At 40.5% G+C, this 23077-nt stretch overlaps 1 protein-coding gene across 3 annotated transcripts in view; it reads left to right on the forward strand.

Moving 5' to 3' along the window:
• The window catches only part of DOCK10 (dedicator of cytokinesis 10), a 159637-nt gene that overhangs the window by 45578 nt on the left and 90982 nt on the right, over positions 1-23077 (forward strand). For 2 of the 3 annotated variants that reach the window (XM_034063895.1, XM_034063894.1), the window contains exon 2: positions 17512-17631. In XM_034063895.1, coding sequence (XP_033919786.1) covers positions 17512-17631 — 120 coding nt within the window. Of the gene's footprint in view, positions 1-5343; positions 5446-17511; positions 17632-23077 lie in introns of those variants that run through there. The other variant, XM_034063897.1, reaches the window with a different exon arrangement.

The following is a 23077-nucleotide window of genomic DNA, read 5'->3' on the forward strand; positions in this document are numbered from 1 at the left end:
GGCTGCTCTCTCCAGAGGGTGACCGGGTAGATAAGGAATGGCTGCCAGCATGAGAGCTGCGATAATGGTTTTCTGTTAACTGATACTGAGTGGCTGTAGCTGGAGGCCTTTGTGGTTGCATCATCAGGTACTCCAAAGCCCTTCTCGGTCTACTGGCAAGGGAGTGTATTATATTTGTGCCAGGTGCAGGTGGGTTTCCACATTGGAAAGCTGCTGGAATGATGCTGCTGTTGTGTCTGTTTTTGTGGGGTTAGCCATTAGGAACATGTCAGTGGCAAAGAGAGACTGGCAAATAGTGTGTGCCCATAGAGCTGTCCCTGGGCTGTGGGAGAGGGTTTCAGGAGCTGTAAAATCAGAAAAGGGGTAGTAAGTGGCTTTTGGAGCATGAACATTATTATTGGCAAGCTCTTGTGTGTGATTACAAAGCCATTTGAGGTGATAAAGTACATGTGCTATAAGGGCACTTGACTGCTGTGTATGAGATCGGGCTGGAAGCTGCCAAAGTGCCCTCCTGGAGGCCTTCTCCTCATTGTCCTCACACCCCCCTGAGACATTTCCAGCCATAGACAAACAGTTCTGACAGTGCACAGAGACTGGCAGGTACAGCCTGTGGACAGCTCCTTGACACCACCAGTTCAGCTAGGGGGTATTTTTCATCCTTTCACACAGGGTGAAGAAATACAGCAGCCTCCCACAGATTTATTCTGCATAAGCACACTAATATCTGGGGAATGAAGTGAAGGTGGAAGCACCAAGGAAGGAGTTGCTGGTACTGGTGCACTGTCAGGCTAGGAAGAGAAGAAATGGATTGACAATAGGTGGAGTCACTGACATCAGACTGGAAAGATCTGTTAACAGACCTCAGACAAATGTAAGTGGTTTCTTTTCATGGGTATTTGTGCAGAGACACTGTCCCACAACCTTGGAGAGCTCACTGTGTGTGTTGATGTCCTTTCAACCTTGATTGATTCCCAGCCCTTTGACTGGTCAGAGCTAGCTGTATGGATGTGTCAGCAAAACACAAGCATCAGTTGCTCTAATGACCTTATGGAGTGTTTGTATGTGAACGCTGATGTTTCAGCTTCAGCTGTTAGACCATAGGTGGAGTTGTATTTCTCAAAAAACAGTGTTATTTGTTTCCAGTTGGTTCAATACCAGATTGACTTTGCAAAGGGTTGCTTTGTATGTAGTTTCTACTGCCTATGAACTGAATTGTTTTACCTGTTTAAATTGCTTTGGTTATATGTCTTTCCTTTTATTTTTGAGGACATTTTTGAAGCATGGATGCATACAAAGTATTTCACTCTCTTATTTTGATTTGGGTTTTTTTTTGTGGGGAGACAGGTTGGGATTGTTCAGCCTTTGGCAAAGGGATTGGGATGAAGGTCACAAGGCTTTCCTTCTTCTTTAGTAGGTGCTAATAAAAATAATCTGTTTCTGGTACTAGTATAGTAATCTCCTTTACTTGTCCAACACGAAGCTTTTAGGAAGTGCAGATTTTCCATGCATACACAAACCACTAGAGAGCATATGCTATTCCTGATGACTGGAAGATGAAGATAAGATGAATGTGTGGCATCCAGTCATTGTCATCTCAAGTTTTAGTCTCACAGTCTCATTAGTAGATTTTTGGTAATCATATCTGAAAATACTTGCAATGTGTTACTGCTTGCTACAATCAGTTTCCCAGCAAGCAGTCTGACCACAGAAAGCATCACTTCTGATACAGCTTGCTTTTTCCAAATGCATAACTGACTTCTGTCAGTGTTGCCTTGCTGCACCGGTCAGGGGGTGACAGACAGCACTGGTGGTCTTGCTGGGGGATTGAAATTGAAGACCAGGTGAGGAATATAGGAAAAGCAGCATCAGTATGCATTAGTATAGCATGTCTGCTGGCACTGCCTGCATGTTGTGGGATATTAGCTGTGTTAATCTCTTTATTGGCCTCAGCAGTTGAGTAAACCAACCAGGGCTCCAAGTTTTGTGACTTCTGCACCCTACGTCTGTAATATGGGACAGAGAAGTCTTGAAAGCTACATGCATTGTTTGGTGGTTGTTTATGCATGAAAGTTTTGTTTTGGTTGGGTTTGTTTTCTAGTTTGGAGTTTTTTTAAAGATGGGGAGCCCTCTATGACCCTCTCCCAGGTACCGTATTTTTTCTTCTCACTGGTATCTGAGTTGGTAGCTGCTAATGTCATGGCTGCAAAGTGCAGAATTGTTTCTGTATCTGCTCCAAGGGCTGGGTGTCAGGCATGGCTGGCATCCTTTTGTTTTAATTCAGTGATGTTATTGCTTGTTGACATACTGGAAATGCCACAAGCCATTCAAGGGAGGTGGGGAGGTATCTGATCTGCAAGTTGTGAAGTGTAATTCTGCCAACCAGATTTCTCAGTATCTGTCTATGCTGTGAAAACTGCCTGAATGGTGGTGTCAGTGTCGTTGCAGTGGTCTTAATTTATAAATGAATCAAGTGTTGTTATGAGAAGATTGTCTTTCATTTCAGAAGTGCACATGTATTTATTAAGTGCTTTGGCTTCCCTATTTTGACTGTATGAATCAAGTACAGCAGTTCACAAACATAAACCAAAGCTTGTGGACTTCCGATGACCCAATACCTATTTTCTTGGGATAACTTTTCTTATACTAATAGTTCTGAATTTAAAAGCAGCACAGGAGCTTTATTCATGTTGACATAACAAATTTTATGATGGTCTTAAGGTTCCTGATATCTTTAATCAAAGAGATAAAGAAGTCTTTGAAGATAAGTTAGGAAATCTTTTGCAGTCATGCTGTAAAATCTAATGATGCTAATGAAGTTTGGTTTGTACTTCTGCTACAGGACAAAGCATTATTAGACATTTGACTGAAGATGTTATTCCCCATTACAACTGTAGAGATTTGCATTCAAAACAGATCTAAGAAAGTGGAATCTTTATTTGCAGTTGTTTGCTGTTGGTTCTGATTATATCTTGGTGTGGATGCTGTAGCTTATTTGTAATTTTATTGGTTCAACCTTTTAATGCCTTGCTGTTGAGGAAAATATTTTCAGTGCCTTCAATGTCAAGTCTAAAAAACTGGCTGTCAGAGATATGGAAATAAATTAGGTTTAATAATATTAGGAATGAAAAACCTTTGGACAAAAGATACTCAGCAGAGTAAATTGGATAAGGACCAGATGGAAACATGAACTTAACTTCATATTTGGGAGTAACACAAGTTCATCAAAGTTTCAGGAAATGGTTGTGACCCTTATCTTGGTGGAAAGGGTGCCCTGGAAGCGCTCCTCGGTGCTGCTGAATGCGGGAAGCTGGGAGAAAGCCTTCCTGAGGAAAGGCAAGATGAAACTCAGCTCATTCTGTGTGGTAGTTGCAGAAAGGAGTTGATTGGTGAAGGGACTGATATCTGCTTAAAGTAAAACCAGCAGAGCTGATTGATCCAGCATTAAATTTAACTTCTGGCAAGGGCCTCTTGTCTTGGCAGCTGTGTTCAGTATGTTATATGAGAGGCACTTGGGACTCAGTAGAGATAGTGTGGTGGTTTGAGAGAAAACAAGGGTGATTCCAGCTTGGTTAATGTTTCAGTGCTATATTGGTAGCCACTAGAAATGTCTGCATACCTTGGCAAAGGGTTTCTGTTGTCTTTTCTAGAGCCAGACAAAGGAGTTCTTCACTGCTAAGTGGAGGTACGGTGAAATCTTTCTTGAGCAGTTGCGCAGCAGGCTGGTAGCACTGTTTAAAGGAGGTGATCTTCTCAAAGGTAAAGCTAAATGACAAAGATAATAGAGATTGGGGTTTAATTCCTGAAGTTGCAGTATATTGTAACTGTGGAAGACAACAGCAGACTAATCAGACCAAGGTGTTGTTCCATAGTGCTCAGATAAGGCATTCTGGGCTTGGTGTGACTGCTCTCCTGGCATGGAAATCTGGTGTGTGGAACAATTATGGAAATTCTGCAGAGGTTTTTTACTTTGGATCAAATGTTACTAATGTTGAAGAATGTGTGAAAAGATTCACAGAGCTCAGATTTGAAAAAATGGCGCTCAGAGTAAAGTTGCAAATCTCAGAGTACTTCATTAAAAAAGAAGCTAATGGTCCAGTTTGCCAAAATCCAGAACGAAAAAGGAGAAAAAGTGCAAAAAACCTGTCAATTTGGTTTAGTTTTGCACACCAGTGTTAAGTAAAAATAAATAAAAATAAGTAAAAATGAATGCATGACACACAAAGACTTTGTGCATTGGGGAATGCAGCTTTGCTGCTGCAGCAGGATGAATCCTTAGCTGGAACAAAGGAGAAGAAAAGGAGCTGTGTGTGTAAATGTGCATGTGTGGGTACTGAGGGGGCTTGTTCAGTTTTAAAAGACCTTTGTATCCTGCCAGTCTTCAGCCAGCACTGGGCAAGTGTCCTACCTTAATTAAGAATAGTTTGATTTCTCATGTCACTGCTCCATTGCCTCTGTGGTTCTGAGGCACCAAATGAGGGGCTCCTAACCTGTCGGGGTGCTGCTGTGACTGCCCCTGCCAGGGGTATCTGGGAAACAGGCTCTGTCTGGCAGCTTTACTCTCACTTGAGATGGGAGCAGGGTTGAAGCAAGCAGTGATTTTTCTTAATTGGCAGGTGGCAAGCACTTCTAAACCCAGGAATTTACAAGCCAAAAAAAAAGCATTTTGGATATTTGCATACGCATTTATCTATTTTTTCCTTTTTATAACTGTATGCAGATTTTGGAATTTGCAAGGTGCTTCCTCTTGTTGATGTTTCCTGCCGCATTGAAAGCGGAACTGCTACCTAGGTCCAAAACGAGATGAATCTGGGCCCCTGCAGCATGAACCTGTTGCTGCATACTCTATGACTGAAGTCTGCTACTGAGGGCTTGGTAGGAGGTTGTTCTGTGAATGCTTTTTTTTCAGCTTGCAGACACATACATGCACATGAAGCAAGAGTGCAGCAGGTTCGGCTTTTGAACTGGGGAAGGTGGTGTGGAGAAAAGGATGTAATGCATTTTGAGACAAAGATAGCTGTTCAGTTGCAAGTGGTGGGGTTTTTTTTGTACAACTTCCTATTTTGATTTGCATTGAGGGGGGAGGGCTTGGTTTATGTATGGTTTAATGAGACACTCTCGCCTTAATAGCAGAATATTATTCATAGGAAGGAATTAGTTATTGCTGGTTTTCTTCTTCTTTCTCCTCAGTTACTGTGGATACAGCATGTAAGTTTTAGACTTACTTCCCCTTTGAACAGTATATGCAGCTTCCAGTTCTTATGCTGAAGCTGCTGAAGGAAAGAGGTTTAAGGAGTACGGCTTTTAAAGAGAGATTTGTTTGCTACTTGAATTCCTACGGATACAATGAGCTTTCGTGGGAGATTCAGAAGGGAGCCCAGTGAACTGCGGAGGAAGAAAAAGACCATTAGGCGAGTGAATCAAGAAGAAATTCACAAATTAAGCTGTGTGAGTATGCACCCCTTCTTCAAAAAATAGATAAGAAATTGCAGGTCAAACACTCCTTAGACTTACGCGTAGGGACAGAGCAGGATTTATTCCTTAGTGTGTACGTAGGATTGGCTGAGTTTCGTCAGTCTGTGTGATGAGGTACTGAACACTGGAAAATGATTACTGAAATCTGAGACTGAAGCATAGAAAGTTCAGGGGTTTACAGAGATCAGGTGCATTAGGGAAATTGTTGTATAGCACCGTGTTATTGATCAGACACATACTGGTAGCAGCATTGTGTGTTAGTCTCTCTGGTGTCTGGCAACATGTACTTTGTAGTTCCATGAAAATCCATAATGGTGCTTCTGGAGTAGAAAGTTATTCTCTGCTGTTTCAGGTCTCACAATCTACTATGGATATTTTGTGCCTCTCAAAGCCAGGAGGAGGAGAAGGCCACTGTCCTTCTGCAGTACAGAATGAACAAACAGAGCGAGCTCTAGAGCCTTTGGTGGAAAGCTGGAGTGCAAGGTTCTGCCCAGTGTACCAGACAGCAGCTTTGCCAGTGATGGCTTTGGGCTAGGATTACACTTTCTGAAACTCTGCTGTGTGACACTGGGCAGATCCCATTAACTAGCACACTGTGCCTCAGCTTCCCCAACTGAAATTGAAACTGCAACAATTTTAGGTAAAACGCTTAGAGCCTTCTCTTAAGAAGCCTTACAGAAATACTGGTTTTCAGTGCATTCTCTTGAGACATTACTTGAGATGTCAAATATTTAATGGCTTCCCCAAAAATGATTTGGAGACAATGGATCCTTTTCTTCATAGCAACAGGTGTTTGGTTTTCTTCTGTACTTTTGTATATCCAGTTACAAGTAGTATTTGAGTGCGCTTGCTGGAGGCCCTTTTGAGTCTATTCTGCATGGCCAGTGTAACAAAGACTCAGTGATAATACACTGAAGAAGATTATTTTTTTAATAGGAGAGAAATTCAGTGGCAACACTTGGTCAGAGGTTGATTAAAATGGTCTGTGGTTCATCTAGTAGAGTGTTTGGGGTTTCCTTGTGACTACCTGCCATTTTTGATAGGTATTTTATGTAGGAATGGATCTTCTCGACAAGGCTACTTTACAGTGTAGTTCCTGCTGCCCTGAGCTATTTGCATACAGTCAGAGATACCAAGTATAAGCTTCATGGTCTTGGGTCCCAGGAATGAATACTGCTGGTGCTGCTGAAAGCATCTAACCCTGGCAGTTCACAAAACTTTGGTAGGAAGCAGGCATTGCTGGCTTGCCTTACCCTCTTAAATCCTGGTTAGGAGGAGTTTTTTTGTCCTGATTCTATAAATCCTGACTGTACGTGAATAGGGCTCACCAAAGGGGTTGAAGGAAAACAGGGCTAGAAATAAAATGAAGCCCAAATAGTAACAGTAAAAAGAAGCCTGTCTGCTGGTAAAAAAACAAATGTATTTGTTCATTTTTGCCTGTATCCTCAGATATCAGAAGTTTAGAGTTAGTTCAATTTAGTGGTGCCAAAGAAACTGGATTTTTTTGTGATTTCTAAAAGTCAATAAAGTGTATTGTGCTCTAACCTAAAACTTAGAGCATTTGTAACTGTGTGTGCCTGTTGCTTTAATTGGAAATAGGTAATGTGCCTTTTTCATCAGAAAGTTGTGGTTTCCATTACACTTTCCGTGAAGTGGCTGGCTACTGTAGTGTCAGCGATGTAGCTGGGGTTTTCAGAGGAATCTGTTCATTCTAATTCTGTTCTTTCCAGGTGTGAGATAGACTAAGATGGGATCACCATGTCGTGGTATTCTGAGAGTGTATTTCTCAATAGTTTGTTTAGCCCTTAAGGAATGCAGGCACACTTGGCTTTACTTTTGTGGCTTGTGACCTGTATCTTTCTACCCAATATTTCATAATTGGAGCATGTTAAATCTTTGGCCTATGGGCACTTTCTGCTGTCAACCAGGAGCCAGTCTCCTTTATTCATCAGTCCTCTGCACCTCCTGTGATGCAGATTTCAAAGCTGTGTTAGCGCTCACTGCAGCTGTAAAGGCTTTTGTATATGGGGACCTTATACAAAGAGTGCATTTCTTAATATACTTCATTTAGACCTGTATTTTCTGTAGATGAACTTAATTTGCTGGAAACTCTTGTTTTGTAAGACTAATTATGATCTGATTCATTTTAATTGATTGTAGGTTGTTGATTGAGCTTGGTGTGGTTGACCAGATTTTGCTCTCATTTACATTCTGTGTGTTTATAAATGACTAGATAGCAGGATAATTGATTGGGAGGTTAGTTGATGTCAAGAAAACTATTATAATTTTAGCATCATTGTGGGAGCTGAGTTTATAGTGCTTAGTGTATAGGTGATACTAATTTTTACAGATAAAGCCTCTGTGGAAACACAATTATTTTCACAGATATGTAGCATGAAAAATATCTGTAACTCATTGTTCTGGGTTCAGCAGTAGCAGTCATTTTTATTCCTTCTTGGTAGCTGGTGCAGTGCTGTGTTTTGACTTTCAGCTTGGGAACGGTGCTGATAGCAGCTATGTTTTTAGTCACTGCTCAAATGTTTGGTCTGACCAAGGACTTTCTGAGCTTCATGCTCTGCCAGGGAGGAGGGGAAGCTGGGAGGAAGCAGAGACAGGACACCTGTCCCAAACTAGCCAAAGAGGTATTCCATGCTGCAGCACATCATGCCCAGGATGTAGTGGAGAGCTACCCGGGAAGGCTAGTTCTCTGGGGGATTTGGGAGGAGGTATTGGTCAGTGCTTGGTCAGGCAGGGTGGGGTGAGTTATCGGTTGGCATGTGGTAGGGTGTTGTATTCTTTTCACTTGTTATTTCCTTTATCATTATTATTATTGGTGGTAGCAGTAGTGATTTGTGTTATGCCTTAGTTCTTAAACTGTTCTTATCTCAACCTGTGGGAGCTACATTCTTTTAATTCTCCTCCCAACTCTCCGGGAGGTGGGGGAGGAAGGGAGGGAGTGAGTGAATGAGCTGCATGGTTGGATTTAAATCAAGATGCTCATGAAGAGATAAGTAACTGTAGCGTGAGTAGAAAGAGACATTCGCTGAGTAAAATGAAGCGGAACAGCACGCATGAGAGTTGCCCTGCAGGACAGTTACTTATTACTATGTACTCTCTAGAAGTCAAGTGGTATTTTTGAAAAGTTTATTTAGAGCTAATGCAAACATTTTTTTGTCAGTTCTTTTTGCTTCAGTGGCTTCTGAAGTGGTTGAGCCCCTTTCAACAAAGCTGTTTGCTCAGTCTCCAGGTCTAGTACTTCATACATCTAGATTTTTAGTATTTAAGTGAAAATGGGCAATGTAGTTTGTTCACACACTGTGTTACAACTTCATCAGACTTAGTTTACAATAGTAATCAAAGTCTTTAACATCATGTAATTATCAGACATTAGAGTTTTCCCAGCGGTCCCAAACAAAAAAGGATCCTACTTACTTTAAAAGCAAAGTCAACTAAATGAAACCCTTGTTTTCAAAGTTAATAAAAACATTTTAAAAGACAATTCTGTGCTCTGCACAGTGTCATGTAAAATACACCACTGTTTTAGCAGCAGGTTTGTGTTAGATGAGCCTGGTGAAAGAGCAGGTGAGCTAGGAGCACCTGTCATAACTTCCCTTTCATCCTTCCTCTGAACCTGCACACAGACAACTGGATAGGTGGCTCCATTACCCATATTCATCCAGTTTGTATTTTTTCTTTAATGTAGGTTATCCTTAGACTACAGTGACTCTATATATATGAAGTTACATAAATGTATGTGTGTGTGTATATACAGACAGAGTCAGAGTGCTGTTTACATAAGCTTTGTACTGGAAGCTTAAAAGTTTGGTCAAATCCACTACATGCAGGTTGCAGGATAGTTTTGTTATGTTCCGGTTTGTGAACATTAATCTGCTCACCTGACACCATGCTAAAAAAGCAAACCTGAAGCAGAGAGTTTTTGCAGAATAGTTGAACTGGAGTCATTCCAGCATCCTCTTTCTGGTGCCCAGGGCAGGACAATGCACTTCTCCTTCCCTGAAGTAATTGCTAACGAGGCAAGTAGTGGAGTGGAGTGTTCCTGCTCTGGTCCAGCAGATACTCTCTGCTCCCATCCCTTTTGCCCAGTCCCCTTCTAACATATCCTACCTGTCTGTTCAGATATCTGTATGAAGATGAGTGAATAACATCTTTGGCTTTTGCTTGCTTGCTTTATGAATAAATTCAGCATGGTAGCTCCAAAGGAAACCTTTTGTTGCTATAACTGCACTTTGTTTTTTTCCTGGCTAAGGTCATGTAAGGGGAGTGAAGCTCCAGAATTTTACCAGGTTAGAGGTCTGTGTAAATTAAACTTAAAAAAACAACCAACCCTTAAGATATCTTACAAGACTTTCTTGTTTTTCCCCTGAAGTGACCTATGGGCAAATATTTAGTCTGGGCTTCAGATGTACTCACTATTTAGAAGTTGTCGGCTTTGACATTTTGAAAAGCCAATACATGACATTTAATTAGAAAACTTAGTAGTTTCTTTAGAGGCCTTGTTTTCAGTGACATGATCATGCTGATTTTAGTAATTTTCTGATTAGATGAAATTTGTTTATCTACTTCCTAAACCAGGTTTCTAGCTACTGCATAAACACAGAGGACAAGTAAGCTATTTTCTTACTACCTTGAATATTTTGTGGACTATATTGGTAGTTTTATCTAATGTCTAGAATGGCAAGTGCTACTCATTGAAGATGTCTGTGCATACACCTTCCAGATTCAGAAAGCACCACAGCAAGGCTACAGTTCCAGGTGTAATTGTGGTTGAAAAACAGAATTCGGGAAATGCTTATGGCTAAGTTGAGCATAGCACAAAGCATCCCCAGTCTCCCCCCAGCATGGATGCTTTGGTGAACCAACAGTCCTGTGTGGCTTGCATACTTGAACTGTGAGAGAGATAGTTTTGTGAGGCTGAGTGCTTTCAGAATTCATAATGAAAGCAACGAAAAATTCTAACTTGAGAAACAAAAGGTAACAGAAAGAGTAGGTTGCTCTCAGTTGCCTGAAAACAGGTCCCTGTGGTTTGTGTAGTATTAACCATGGTTGCTAATTGGTTGGCTTGCTGAATGAAAATGATCTGACTTAGTTCATCCAGATGAAAGGTATTTCCATTTTTCAGCTATTTAACACAATTACCTCACAGTAACTGCTAAAGCTGGAAAATACGCAAAGTAGACCTTTATAGATTTTGAACCAGAAAACAATGGCAATTTTCCTATGTAAGAAATTGGGATTCATCCCATCCCATTATTGGTACGAAATAAGTCTCATTTAGTCAAACTCATTTCTGAGTCAGTAGGAATTTGGGGGTTTGAATCTTGTAATACTTCACAAATTTCTCTGTACCAGAATCTTGTGGAATCTGGCAAACCCCTTAATGAAATTTATTGACATGTTGGCTTCACCACTGACAGTGCAGAGTGTATCAGTTGTGCTGCGCAGCCTGAAAGACTGGCTGGATTCTTTCCAAGTGCAGTTCTCCAAGGTTTACTGAAAGACATGACAAATTAAACATTTTGGACCAGACAAGTGATGTCTTTTAGGCTGGAAAAGTTGTCACAGAAAATTTTCCTTGTACCACTAATTTTAATAAGTTTGTTGACTGTGGGTCAGATACTGAGCCAAATATAGCCTTTGTAACATGGCCAGAGTTTGTTGACTGTGAATAGATGCATGCCAGGCCAAGCAGTCATAAAAATGGTGAGATCTAAAATAAAAGAGACCATCTGCCTGCTGGTTCTGGCTGTGTTTCCCTGTTCTTTCCCTGGATACCTTCTGCAGAGCCTGAATTTCCTCCCCTATGCTTGAAATGCAAATCTTACTTTCCTTTCAGAAAATCTCTAAGACAACATGGAGTGTGTTGGGAGCAGAGAGAGGGTAGGACTGTGGGATGAGAGCATTGTGGGTTGATGAGATGTCTCACTCTCAGCTCAGTGGCTTGTGGGTGCTGCAGACTCCATAATCCCCTCATAGGTGCACCGTCTTTACTCACTAGGAACAGATGCTGCCATGGGACTCACTGCTGGGAGCCTGTGGGGTCATCTGGCTGCTCACCCATGATCTTAGCTGGTGAGGGGAAAAGGTTTACCTAATGCAGATACCCTTTCCATGGAAATCACCCTACGTATCAGACTGCTGTACTGCCTGATGGTGAATAGTGACATACAGTGGTCCTACAAAAAGCAAAAGTTTTGGTGACTCGATAAAGCAGAATGGTTTTCTGGCCTCAGCTTCATCTCCTTGAATATATAGGCAGCAGTGGCTAGCATGTCTCAGAGCTGTGGGGCAGTCTGTATCGCAGGCATGCCTAAAGGCAGGCTTAAATTCAGCCTTTACACTACACCTCCAAAAGTCAGGGAGTCCTGACTGTTCTTTAGCTTCAGTTTGGACAGGCTTGACAAAGACGTACTTAACTTCAGTTGGCCCACCCTGGTGGAAAAAATTAACTACATTTATTAACCATATAAAAAAAATCTAAAGGCATGTATTATGTCGGAGACAGTATTTAACTGGGGAAAGGAAATGAAGAATAAGAAGTGTGAGAAGCACTTCACATTGATGTCATCCAGAACGTAATTTAATTTGCTGTTGTGAGTTCTAATAAGATTGGACTTGGTTAAGCGTATCATTGAGGAGTCTATAAAAAATGAAGGAAGGCACCGCTGTTATTTTAGTAAGTGGCCCTTTCTCTTGTAAGTCTCCGTATTTCAGTATTTCAGATGTACACTAGAATGAATTACAGTTTTAGACAAGCCAGAGCTTGGGTGAAATACAAAATCAGAGGCCTGCTTGATCCTGACCAACTTGGCCACCACAATTCTTTTGACTCTTTTTATAAGCATGCAGTTGATCCTCAAGTCACAAAGATACTTTAGTTCAGGTAACAGAAGCCCATCAGTTTAAATTCTTTCTGTGCATCTGTTTCTTGAATTTTCTTCTTCCTGGCATGGGGAAGAGAAGAAATTAGTTTAAACATCTGTATTAAATTCAGTAGATTTTAGATACTCAGGATTCGTTGTCTGGGAATCATATAGCATTAAAGCATTAGAAAATCATAGCATTTGGTCTAGCTTATTTTTAGAATGGAGAAGTGCTTGGGATGACTATCCAAAGATTATTCGTGTCAGTTACATCATTTCCTCCTTTAGTGAGTGTTCACAGAATTACAGCTTCAGGAGGAGGATATTTAAGTCATTTTATCCTATAATTATGAAGAGAAGATAGGTACTAGCATCAGTGCACAATGTCTGTGCGCCTGAAGGCAAGACAGGTACTGTATCTGTTTCTGTAAAATCATTTACGTGGATATTTTTGGTGGTTATTACTGGGAAAAACAATGCTGTTGTGCCTAGACCAGATTGCCATCAGGCAAACAAACTGTACGTCATTGGTGGAATCTGGGCTCTTTTATCCAGAAATTAAGTAGTGATTATCTCTCTGTGGTGTCATCTCTGGCACTCATTAAAGATCTCCTCACAATTTGGAGTCTGGAAAGGTTGACTCAACAACACACAGCAGCTCGCTCCACAACACTGTCAGGGTGTGAAGTAAATGGTACTGCTATGATTGTTGTGGCAGGTGAGGACTCAGAGAGTGCCTTTTTACTAGATACATTCACAACCATTTCAGTACAACTAAGTGTAATTCATTACTCACTTGAGATAGGGAATATAAAAAGCATTATGAAAATCCAAGCCAGTAAAATTTGATCTTGGCACAGATTGCTAGGTTGGTCTGTTTCCAAAAAGAACAGACAAGTTAAATTGAGAAGAGGCAGCACTATGTTTATTAAATTAGCTTTAAATCAGCCCTACTCATTTACAAATCTCTGCTTAGTCCTAGCAGGGAGAAATTCACTAATCCCAACATTGCTGCTTCTGTCTGCCTGTGCTGAGAAAACTGAGCAATCATTTCATGCCTTCTAGAGATAAACTGCGAACTAAACCAGCTGCCACTTCCCATCACTGATGCAATACTAAGCATTGCAGTGCTAAGCTTTGCCAAATCCACAGAACTGTCTCTATGAAGGATGGAGTCAGTGTCCACACTGTATAGTCTTAAGGTTTGTGAGAACATGCAGAATTGATAAAGAGAGGAATCATGTTTATTCTATTGGCATGCTTGATGTTGGCAGGGAATGGGCTAGATTATTTCTGCAGTTGGTGCATGGAGAATGGGCTATTATTTGCATCTCTTTATGGGAGTTGTCATAAGACTTTATTACACTTTATACAGGATTTTGCTGTGATGTCATTACATTAATAGAAAAACAAATATTGAAGTACTTCACTGAAAAGTTTTGCAGTGATTTTATAATGTCACATCTACTTATGTTTAGTTACATTTTCAGATGTGTCAGCTTTCTCATAAGACATCTCTCTTAACATCTGTTAAAATGTTTCCATCAGATCATGCCCTTTGCAGCACTGAGAGCAAGAGAATGAGTGCTGTGGGAACAGTGGTGTTCATACGCTCGCTGTGTTTCTCTGCTTCAGGGTTTTCTTGAGTTGCATTCTTGACTCATGTAAATGACCTTGCAGCTGTCAAGGAGAAGTTTTCCCCTGGAGTGTTTCAGACAGCTATCAGGAGCAGCTTTATGAGTGCTGCCAGTTTCTGAAAAGAGAGGCCAATGTGACATAGCTTACCCTGCCTCCACCTGCATCTGAACATCTGTGCAGTGTTAACTTTGAAGGAGATTTAGCTGAGCTTACCCTAACCTCATAGGGATTTCCAGGGGGAAGAAGGAATACTGCTACGTTCTGCCAGCCCAGAAAAAAAAGTAGTTTCTCTTGGTATAGAGAACCTGCAAATGCCACACATTCTTATTGAATTCCCCTATATTTCGAGGGAAGTCCCAGGATTTGTGGGATTCCCCAGCTCTTTCTTAGTCTGGGACTTGAATAGGAAGATGGCTACTTATGTCATGTGCTTCATGGGTTTTTTCAGAGGATTTTGAAAGCTGACATTCATGACCTTTCCAAGGAGCATCTGACCTAGATTAACATTTTGTTGACATGTGTCTGGTTTTGAAGAGTGGACATTTATGTTTTCAGTGGTATATCTGACTTAGAGTTGAGATTATTGCAAAACCTAACGGTATCTGCTTTAGGAAGGGAGGATTCTTAGAGTAGTCAATGACACAAGCTTTCTGCAGAAAACATACATGTTTCAGTAAAACCACTACACAGGAGAGATGCTGGCATAAAATGCTTGTATCTCATAAATATCAATGCATGTATTTTTTCACTTTTACTTTGAGTTTTCTTGTAAGTGGTTGCTATAAAGTTTCGTGCTGAAGGTAACAGTTGCACTACTACAAAGTTCAGTGTGTGCTAAAATTTGATTGAGGGAGCTTTGTTCAGACCTGGGCATCATTGCCAAATTCTGAGGTACATCAGAGATGGTATACTCAATGTGCACTGGTGTTTTCATGTTTTAACTCCTTGAAACTTACATCTATATGGAGTTATTTAATAGCTAGGTATAATGGCAGATTTAATGAAGGAGAATCTGAAACTCATGGGTAAAGCATTCTGGGGTGACTCAACATAACTTGAAAGGAAACAAAAGTGACCTCTGCACAGTGAGATGGATGGATGAGCCCGTATGTTCCTGTGAGGAACTGCTGTCAGGAAATGGCAGACTGAAACCTCCCTGAAGAATACAACTGCTACTCAACCCAAGTGTTTGTTGAGCAGGACTGGATATTAATGTGTCAACTGGTACTGGCCAGGCCCAAGTTCCAGCTTAAAGCATTCTAAAGGACATGACTGGGTTAATATGAAGTCTCATGTATCCTAGTAGTGTGCCTTGTCTTACCTGAACATCACATACTGGTATACAGTCCTGTCACAGAATCTAAAATAAACTTTAAAGCTGTTTCTTCCCAAGTTGCCCAAACAAGTTGTGGCTGCCCCATCCCTGGAAGTGTTCAAGGCCAGGCTGGATGTGGCTTTGAGCAACATGTCTAGTGGAAGGTGTCTCTGCCCATGGCAGGGGTTGGAACTGGATGAGCTTTAAAGGTCTTTTCCAGCCAAAACCATTCTGTGATTTGGGCCTTTTGTATTTTACAGTGGTCTTCTAGATAAGTTCTTTTTTTCTGTAAACAATTCCAACTTTTAGTTCTAATTCAGTCTCCCTTTCATAACCGTAAGGCAAGGCAGACAACTGGCCTTGTATGTCTCCAGATTCATTTAGGAAGGAATTTAACACGGCATCTGTGTTACAATCCTTTTTTTATTTTATTCATGCAGAAAGTTGTTTCCTGGGAGTTGGTAGTTAAAGATGTAACATATTTAGGTAGGTCAAGTATTGCTTCTTTTTCCCTTCAACCCCTCGCATACCACAGCAATATGCATGAACAAGTTTCCTTGGGAAAGAGCTTTCAAAAAAGGCTTCATTTATTACTCCTCTGTGTTGATCTTGTCTATCTTTTACGAGTCTTTAATGTCTCATCATCAGTAGATAGTGCTCTTGGCCTGTGAGTACTAAATACTAATGATTTTTAGAAGTTTATTAACTGTTAAGCTGGCAAACAGGGTTAAGAGAGTTAATAGGCTGAGAAGAGAATTAATAGACTGACTGTTGAAGGAACAGCTCCAACTTCTTAAATTGCATCTTCATCCTTGGAAGTTTTCAAGACTCATCTGGACTAGTTCCCAAGCAGCCTGATCCAGCTTGCTCTTTTAGTAGGGGCTTGGGGTAGATAACCTGTGGAGGTCCTGTGTTACTCTGTGATCCTATCATGAGCTATTTGGCAATTGAACGACTTTCTAGGAACATGAGTATCCCAGTGTTTCAGCCTATTTTGTGTGGCTGTGTTACTGATAATTAAACTTTTCATAGATGCATTTGATACAAAAGGGAATCTTGAACTTAATGTAGAAGGGAAACAGTTCTCACAAGAGCTGGGAGAAATCTTGAGATAACTAATTAATGGAAAAACCAGGAACTCTCTAGAATAAAGTCAAAAGAGGGAGAGACTTGCATTTTTGGACTGTTACACATATAATGGACCATATGTGAATTATATATATACAGAATCAAATATGATGGAGAATCATGAGATTGTTGGTTTCAGAAATCTGTTTTATGGAGATGTGAAAGCTTTCTTTTTCAATACAATATGGTTTTGGTTTAGGGAAGGGGAAGGGAGAAAAACTTTGTATTGTTCTAGCACAATACAAGAACAGTGCGTCATATGCAGCCCACTTAACATCCACTATTGCATCATGACCTGCTTTTTCATCTCTTCTAGCAGTTGTCTTGCCCCTTTGCTGAGTTTCTCTGAGTTTGAATTAAGCAGATGTTGTAACTTTAATACATGATTCTTTATCTGTTTAATGTATTCTGTCATGTCGGATGGGCTTCTTTTTTTTCTGTTTTGGGGCTATATTTTGAGACAGTGTGACTTTACTTGTGTTTGGCTGTTCCTATTGTGTTTTCTTACTTTACTGCTATTTCAGGCAATAATAGCCCTATTACAGTGATAGTAATCCAGTTTCTTACAAGAAAAACAATAGGGGTGGGTGCCAGATACTTTATTCCAGGAGAGTAACCAAGTACAACAGTGTGGTGGCACTCACAACCTGCCAGCAATTCAAGAGGTGAGGCTGTATAAGACAGTGAAAAAATTAGTAAGTTACTTATTGTAAAATATATTATCTCAAAGTTATATCTATGTTCTGTTTGAATTGTGTCCATTTATCTATTTGCCTATGTGTATTTAGGGACGAAGAGAGAGTATTCCTGAGAATGACAGGTAAGTTAATGTTGTGGTTTTGGTCTCTGTAATGAGCTGACAGGTTGCTCTTGCCTTATTATATGGAGAATGACTATTACAGGTGGCCCAATTTCCTCATTTCCACTGTTCTTGCATGAGCTCAGCTGCAACAAGTTGGGAAGAATTCATACTTTAGTGTAAAAAAGGAAAAAGGCAGCAGAACATAGTTCATGAAGGGTGAGGAGGCAGATTTGAATGTAAAAAGATTACCTGATCTTTTCTTTTTTTTTCCACAGCAGGAAAAACACAAACTCCTGGAACCTTTGGATTATGAAGCTGTTATCACAGAGATTGAAAAAAATATTGGGGATAACCAGTTTAAGGATCTGATATTGTTCCCCGATGATGACTTTTCAGTAAGTAAAAGGCAAATACATGTTATTTTTTCTCTTAGATTTGTTTGTTCATCTCTTTATTTTATCTTTACTGCTAGAGAGAGAGACAGAAGTTGCCCAAGAGCTCTCTAACATTTTTTTAATGTATGTATAATGCTTTACTTCCCTCCTACAAAATTCACTCTGTTTTTTCATTTATATATTAATGAATTTACTGTTCAGGATTAGATAAAGCTCTGTCCTGGTTTTGGCTAGGATAGAGTTAATTTTCTTCCTAGTAACTGGTGCAGTGCTGTGTTTTGAATTTACTATGAGAGTAATGGTGATAACACACCGATGTTCTAGTTGTTGCTCAGTAGTGCTTACCCTGATCAAGGACTTTTCAGTCTCATGCTCTGCCAGTGAGGAGGGGCAGCAGAACCCCAAGGAGCAGAGACAGGACACCTGACCCAAACTAGCCAAAGGGGTATTCCATACCACAGCACGTCATGGCCAGTATAGAAGCCAGGGAGAGTTGGCCAGGAGCAACTGGTTGCTGCTCAGGGATAGTCTGGGTATTGGTCAGCAGGTTGTGAGGAATTGTACTGTGTATCACTTGTCTTTATGGGTGTTTTTTTTTCCTCTATTGTCTCCCTTTTCATTATTTTCTTAATTTCCATTATTAAACTGGGGAGTGAGCAAGTGGCTGCATGGTACTTAATTGTTGGTTGGAGTTAAATCATGACAGTCCCTTTGGGTGCCCAGTGCCTGCGGGTTGAGAGCACAGCAAGTCTGTTGTTAGAATGTATTAGTGCAAATTTGTTAGAAGCATTCATTATATTAGTTTAGTAGTCACTGGTCACAGTGCTGATTTATTCACCCTCAAAGTTGGTGTTCTTATTCTTAAAGTTGCACCTCACTTGCAGTGCATATTTCCTGTTGTGCTGTTTATCACCCATGGGAACTTGAAGTTCTGGTTGTTCCCAAATATATTTCAGGAACTCAGAAAACATGTTATTCCATAATGTATACTTGTCTGTTTGCTCAGCACAGTGGTAGTTTGGCCAGTGCTGAAATCTCTCCCTTCTGTTACAATCTAATTTAATCTAGCTTCCGTCACTTGCATTCAGTCTTTCTGATCCTATTTTGTTTAATGTATTTGGCCGCTAGAATCAGACAGCCCATGATTCCCTGCCTTCTGCTCAAAGTCAGACTTCTTAGATGGTGGCTGTAATATTTCCAAGATGTTCTGTTGCCAATGTTAGATTGCACAAGAAAGATAAATCCAAGTGTAATTGATCTTTGGTTTTGGGATTGTCTTAAATTCTTCTCCAGTGGGATTTGAGATCTGGAATCCTGAGTGATGGAGAGTGCAGAGTCCCCAGTGCTGAGGCAGACTCCCATGGTGGGATGTTGACAGGCAAGGGATACGGGATCCTGCAGCTGTGGAGCTGCCTGACCTCATCCTGGGTTCCCTGTTGTTTGTTCTGGCGATGGCAAACAGCCTGAGAACCTGGAAGTCCAGGGCAGCCCTCCCTGCAGCAGTGATGGGCAGCTCAGGAGGGCAGGAGCTGCCTGGTCGGACTGGGGAGTTGTGCTGTCAGGCACAGTAAACTGGCAGATTGCCTGCATCTTCAAAACTGCAACTTCTTCAAAATCAACCCATCTTTTAAAGGATTTATATTTTGATGAATAGATATTCTCTAATGGAAATGCATTTCAATTTGTGACCAACTGTAACTGCTGTGTGAGGGCCCTTCCCATCAGCTCATGGCACTGCTACTGTCCTATGGGGCTGGCTTAATCTAATCCGCTGCTTTGTTTTACTAACTGGCTCTATTTCCTTGGTGGCCTTAACTAAGTTAATGTACTCATGGGACTGAGAGAAGACTAAACGAAGTAGATTTCCTCATCATTGTTAATTCTTTTATCCATTTTGCACATTTGTAAATTTTTGGAATTGAAATTTAGCATTATAAAGCTGACTAGACATACTGTGTGCAGTCACAAGGCCCTTGAGCCCTTTGATTTAAAATAACTGAACTCCAGTGAGTGGAGCAAATTGTCTCAGTGAAAGAAGAATCATGTCCTACTGCTTGAGAGCTGTGCCTGTCAAACCATATTTTCATATTCTTACTTTCATTTCATTTTGAGCAGCTATTGGCTGGCTTTTAGTAGCTACTTCTATTATTTCCTCTGTGTTGGGCTTTGCAGCTGCTCTACATAATATTTAAATTTAAAAAAAAAAGAAAAAAGGAAAAAAGAAAAGATATAAATTAAGACAGATGAGAGGAGTACTTGCATTGCAGAAGTAGCCAGTACTCACAGAAGGGCAGAGGCAGCAGTAGGTAGGGTCCATATCCTTGCAATAAACCTGTCTCTTTTCTTTGTTGCATTCTGTTGAAGTCAGCTGCAGTAACAAAAGCCTATGCTACCACACAGCACTGCAGAGCTTTCATAGCAGACAGGTTTTTCAGCTCCAGCTATTTATAGCTGTGCTCCTTCCTGCTGAAATATCACCTGTGCACAAAAGTCTGGGTCAGCCATTTGAGTAGAATAAGATCCACCTTTGACTGAATTAGGAGGTGCTCAGACTGGCTCTGAGTGTTATTTAATGTGATAATGCCCCAGGAAATGGTGGACATTACTGTTTAACTCCTAATGATTACAGTTGCTACAGACTTTGTGACTCAGTGTTGATGCAGCCTCAGATTGGACCTGTGTATTAGCACATCCTATGAGCAAAAGCCTCTTTGGAATGAAAACCCACCAAAAGAATCATCTGAGGTAGTGAGCATAAGAGAAAATTCTGCTTTTAATAATGATTTCCCATTTCTGGATCTGTAGTATTCATCACATGCATCAGATGTGGGACAGTTAGCATCATAGCTGCTGTGGTGTCTGGTCTTCTGTTTCAGCTCAGAATTGCTTTCTCTCTGAATGTCATTCAAAGAGAATACAGTTATTCTCACAAGATTGTTGTAGGTAATTTCCAACATCTTATGAGAAGTCTATGAAACAGCAAAGAATTCTCGGTATCAGTCTAAACCTGATAAGACTGTATTCCTCCCTTTCCCTGCATATCAACAGAAGAATATAAAATGTATACGTACAAAGATGCATTCTCTGGTTTTATTCCAGCTGGAGTAAAAAAAAAAACAAAACACCAAACCTGTGTAATTGTATAAATGTGGCTGAATGCCTGAGTTGAACCTGCAATAGAAATGATAATGCATTGCATTTAGGATAGCTATCAGATGGCAAAGCTTTTGTGTAGTGTAAAACCTTTTGAAGTTCAGTCTGACATGCTCCTGGCTCTTCTGGGCTTTTGAAAGCCCACCCAGATGCCCTCCAAGTACCATAGAGGTCTTAGAAGAGAGGCTGAATCATACAGTGCTGATATTCTTCATCACTACAGGTTTAGTGCTTACAGGCTTTTTTTTAGCTCTGAACAAGCCAGAATCTGCCTTTCAGGATGTGAAACCTCTGTGACCTAGATGTTGTGCAGAGACAAAAGTTGTTGATTTGGATAGAGAAGTTCACAACAGAAACAGATGAAACTTTAAGGGGAGAGGGTAAAAGCGGGCAACAACACTGCCTCTTCACATGAAACAGAGCATGTATGCCACAGGAGCAGCTCGAGATGCAGGACTTAGAGCCTTCTTGGAAATAACCTTGTAAATATGACTTACTTCTAAGATCAGAAGAGTTACAGTGGTGAGGTTATGGGTTATTTTCAATAGCACATGACTTGTCTCCCACTTTCCTATGTGATAGGCTGTGTCTGCTCATCCTTAGAGGAAGCAGAAATGAAGTCCATTGTTCTCAGGACTAATGGGATATGGGTGTGCTTGAAGTGGGAGTTCACACTGGCTGTCAGGAGCAGGAAAGCAGGAGGTATGTAGACAGAGGGATGTACTCTAACTATTTAAATAGGGAACTAATGCAGCAAAACAATCAGTGCGTGGGTAAAGCATAGCCTCTCACACTGAACGTGATTCAGTGAATAATGGGGCAAAATCTGTTCTGTCAATGTGCTCTGTGCCTGCTTTCCTTTCTCTTTTCCTCAACACACACCCCTCAGTGAGGTCTGTGCTGGGACAGCAACAGCAGCCTCTCAGAGCCATGTATAGTGACAGCATTTGCACAGTGGTATTTGTACAGCAAAGTTGCTCTACGAGCTCATCCTGCTTTTTCATTAGATGGACTAACTCATTGTAATTTTTGGTAATGTTAAGTAAATCTGTTTACTTGGATGAAAATGCAGATGAGCAGCTTTTTTTTTAGAGCAATTGAATCTAAGCATTAACATACAGGAACGTTTCTGCCTGTGTGCGGTTAGCTCTCTCAGAAGGGCTGCCTTTTCAGGAAGTAAATATAATCATTTTTGATGCATCCATCTAAAGATTTAACCACTGGTAACATGCTTTCAGACTAAAAGCTGTTAGAACAGATTTAGAGTAAAAATATTTGAAATGGCTAATGGAGTTTGAACTCCATTTTCAAATACTGGGCTCGCCATGTCAGTGGGAAGCAGACACTGCCTAAAAACACGTTATTCATAATAAAGTTATTCCTAATAACTGATAAGGATCCATATTAACTTGTGGCTTTCACTGTCAGAAGTGGATATAGCAAGAGAGGGTGCTTAATTAAATTGTACCTTATAACTAATGGAACACCTGCGGCCAAAAGCTTATGCAAATGAGACAGCCTGGCTGAATGCCGCAAATCATTGCTGATACAGGATACATGTATGAAATGGATTAAGAAATAATTCAGAAGAATTATGGAATTTAATGTTTTAACATGATACCTGCATTGTTCAATTGTCACAGGTTGCATGCACAAATAAGAAGATAGTTGGCCTCTGATGAACAGACAATTGCTACAATTGCCTAAACATTAGAATTCTAATTATGCTTCATTCAAAATACATTTATAAATGCTGAGTTCTGTAAATAAAATCCATATTTATTTTTTTATGACCCTTTCAGAAACACTTTGTCTGGTGTTGAAATTCTCTTGTTTTCTGAAGTAAGAAGGTTTTGGTGAATATGTGCTATGTCTGATCAGCTTGTAAGGGCATTTAACTTTGGAAGTAATCAGTTATGAACAGGAAGTGTTTTTGTGGCAAAGCTTTTGCAGCTAAGTGGTTGAACATAACTAATTCTGAGAAGGGAAGTGCTTTGTAGTTTTTAAAAATAGTTTAAATATAACAATACACAAAATTTTCCACCTCCCAATTCTATGTAAGTAAACCTGTGATACTGTTTGGCAAAGTCTGCAAACACAACATGCCCAATCTGTCCATTTTGCACAGTTATGTTTCTTTCAGCTGCGGTCTTGTTGAGAAGAGGGGAAGCATACGAGAAGTGCAACAGTGAGCTTGAGTTACATGTCCTGTTCAGCTACAGTCTTTTTAACAAGTAGTATAAGGGAAGGAGAGGCACAATGACCCTATTAAAACAAATATTGCCTGTTTTGG

Source organism: Melopsittacus undulatus, chromosome 6 (genome assembly GCF_012275295.1).
Source record: "Melopsittacus undulatus isolate bMelUnd1 chromosome 6, bMelUnd1.mat.Z, whole genome shotgun sequence".
NCBI classification, from domain to species: Eukaryota; Metazoa; Chordata; class Aves; order Psittaciformes; family Psittaculidae; genus Melopsittacus; species Melopsittacus undulatus.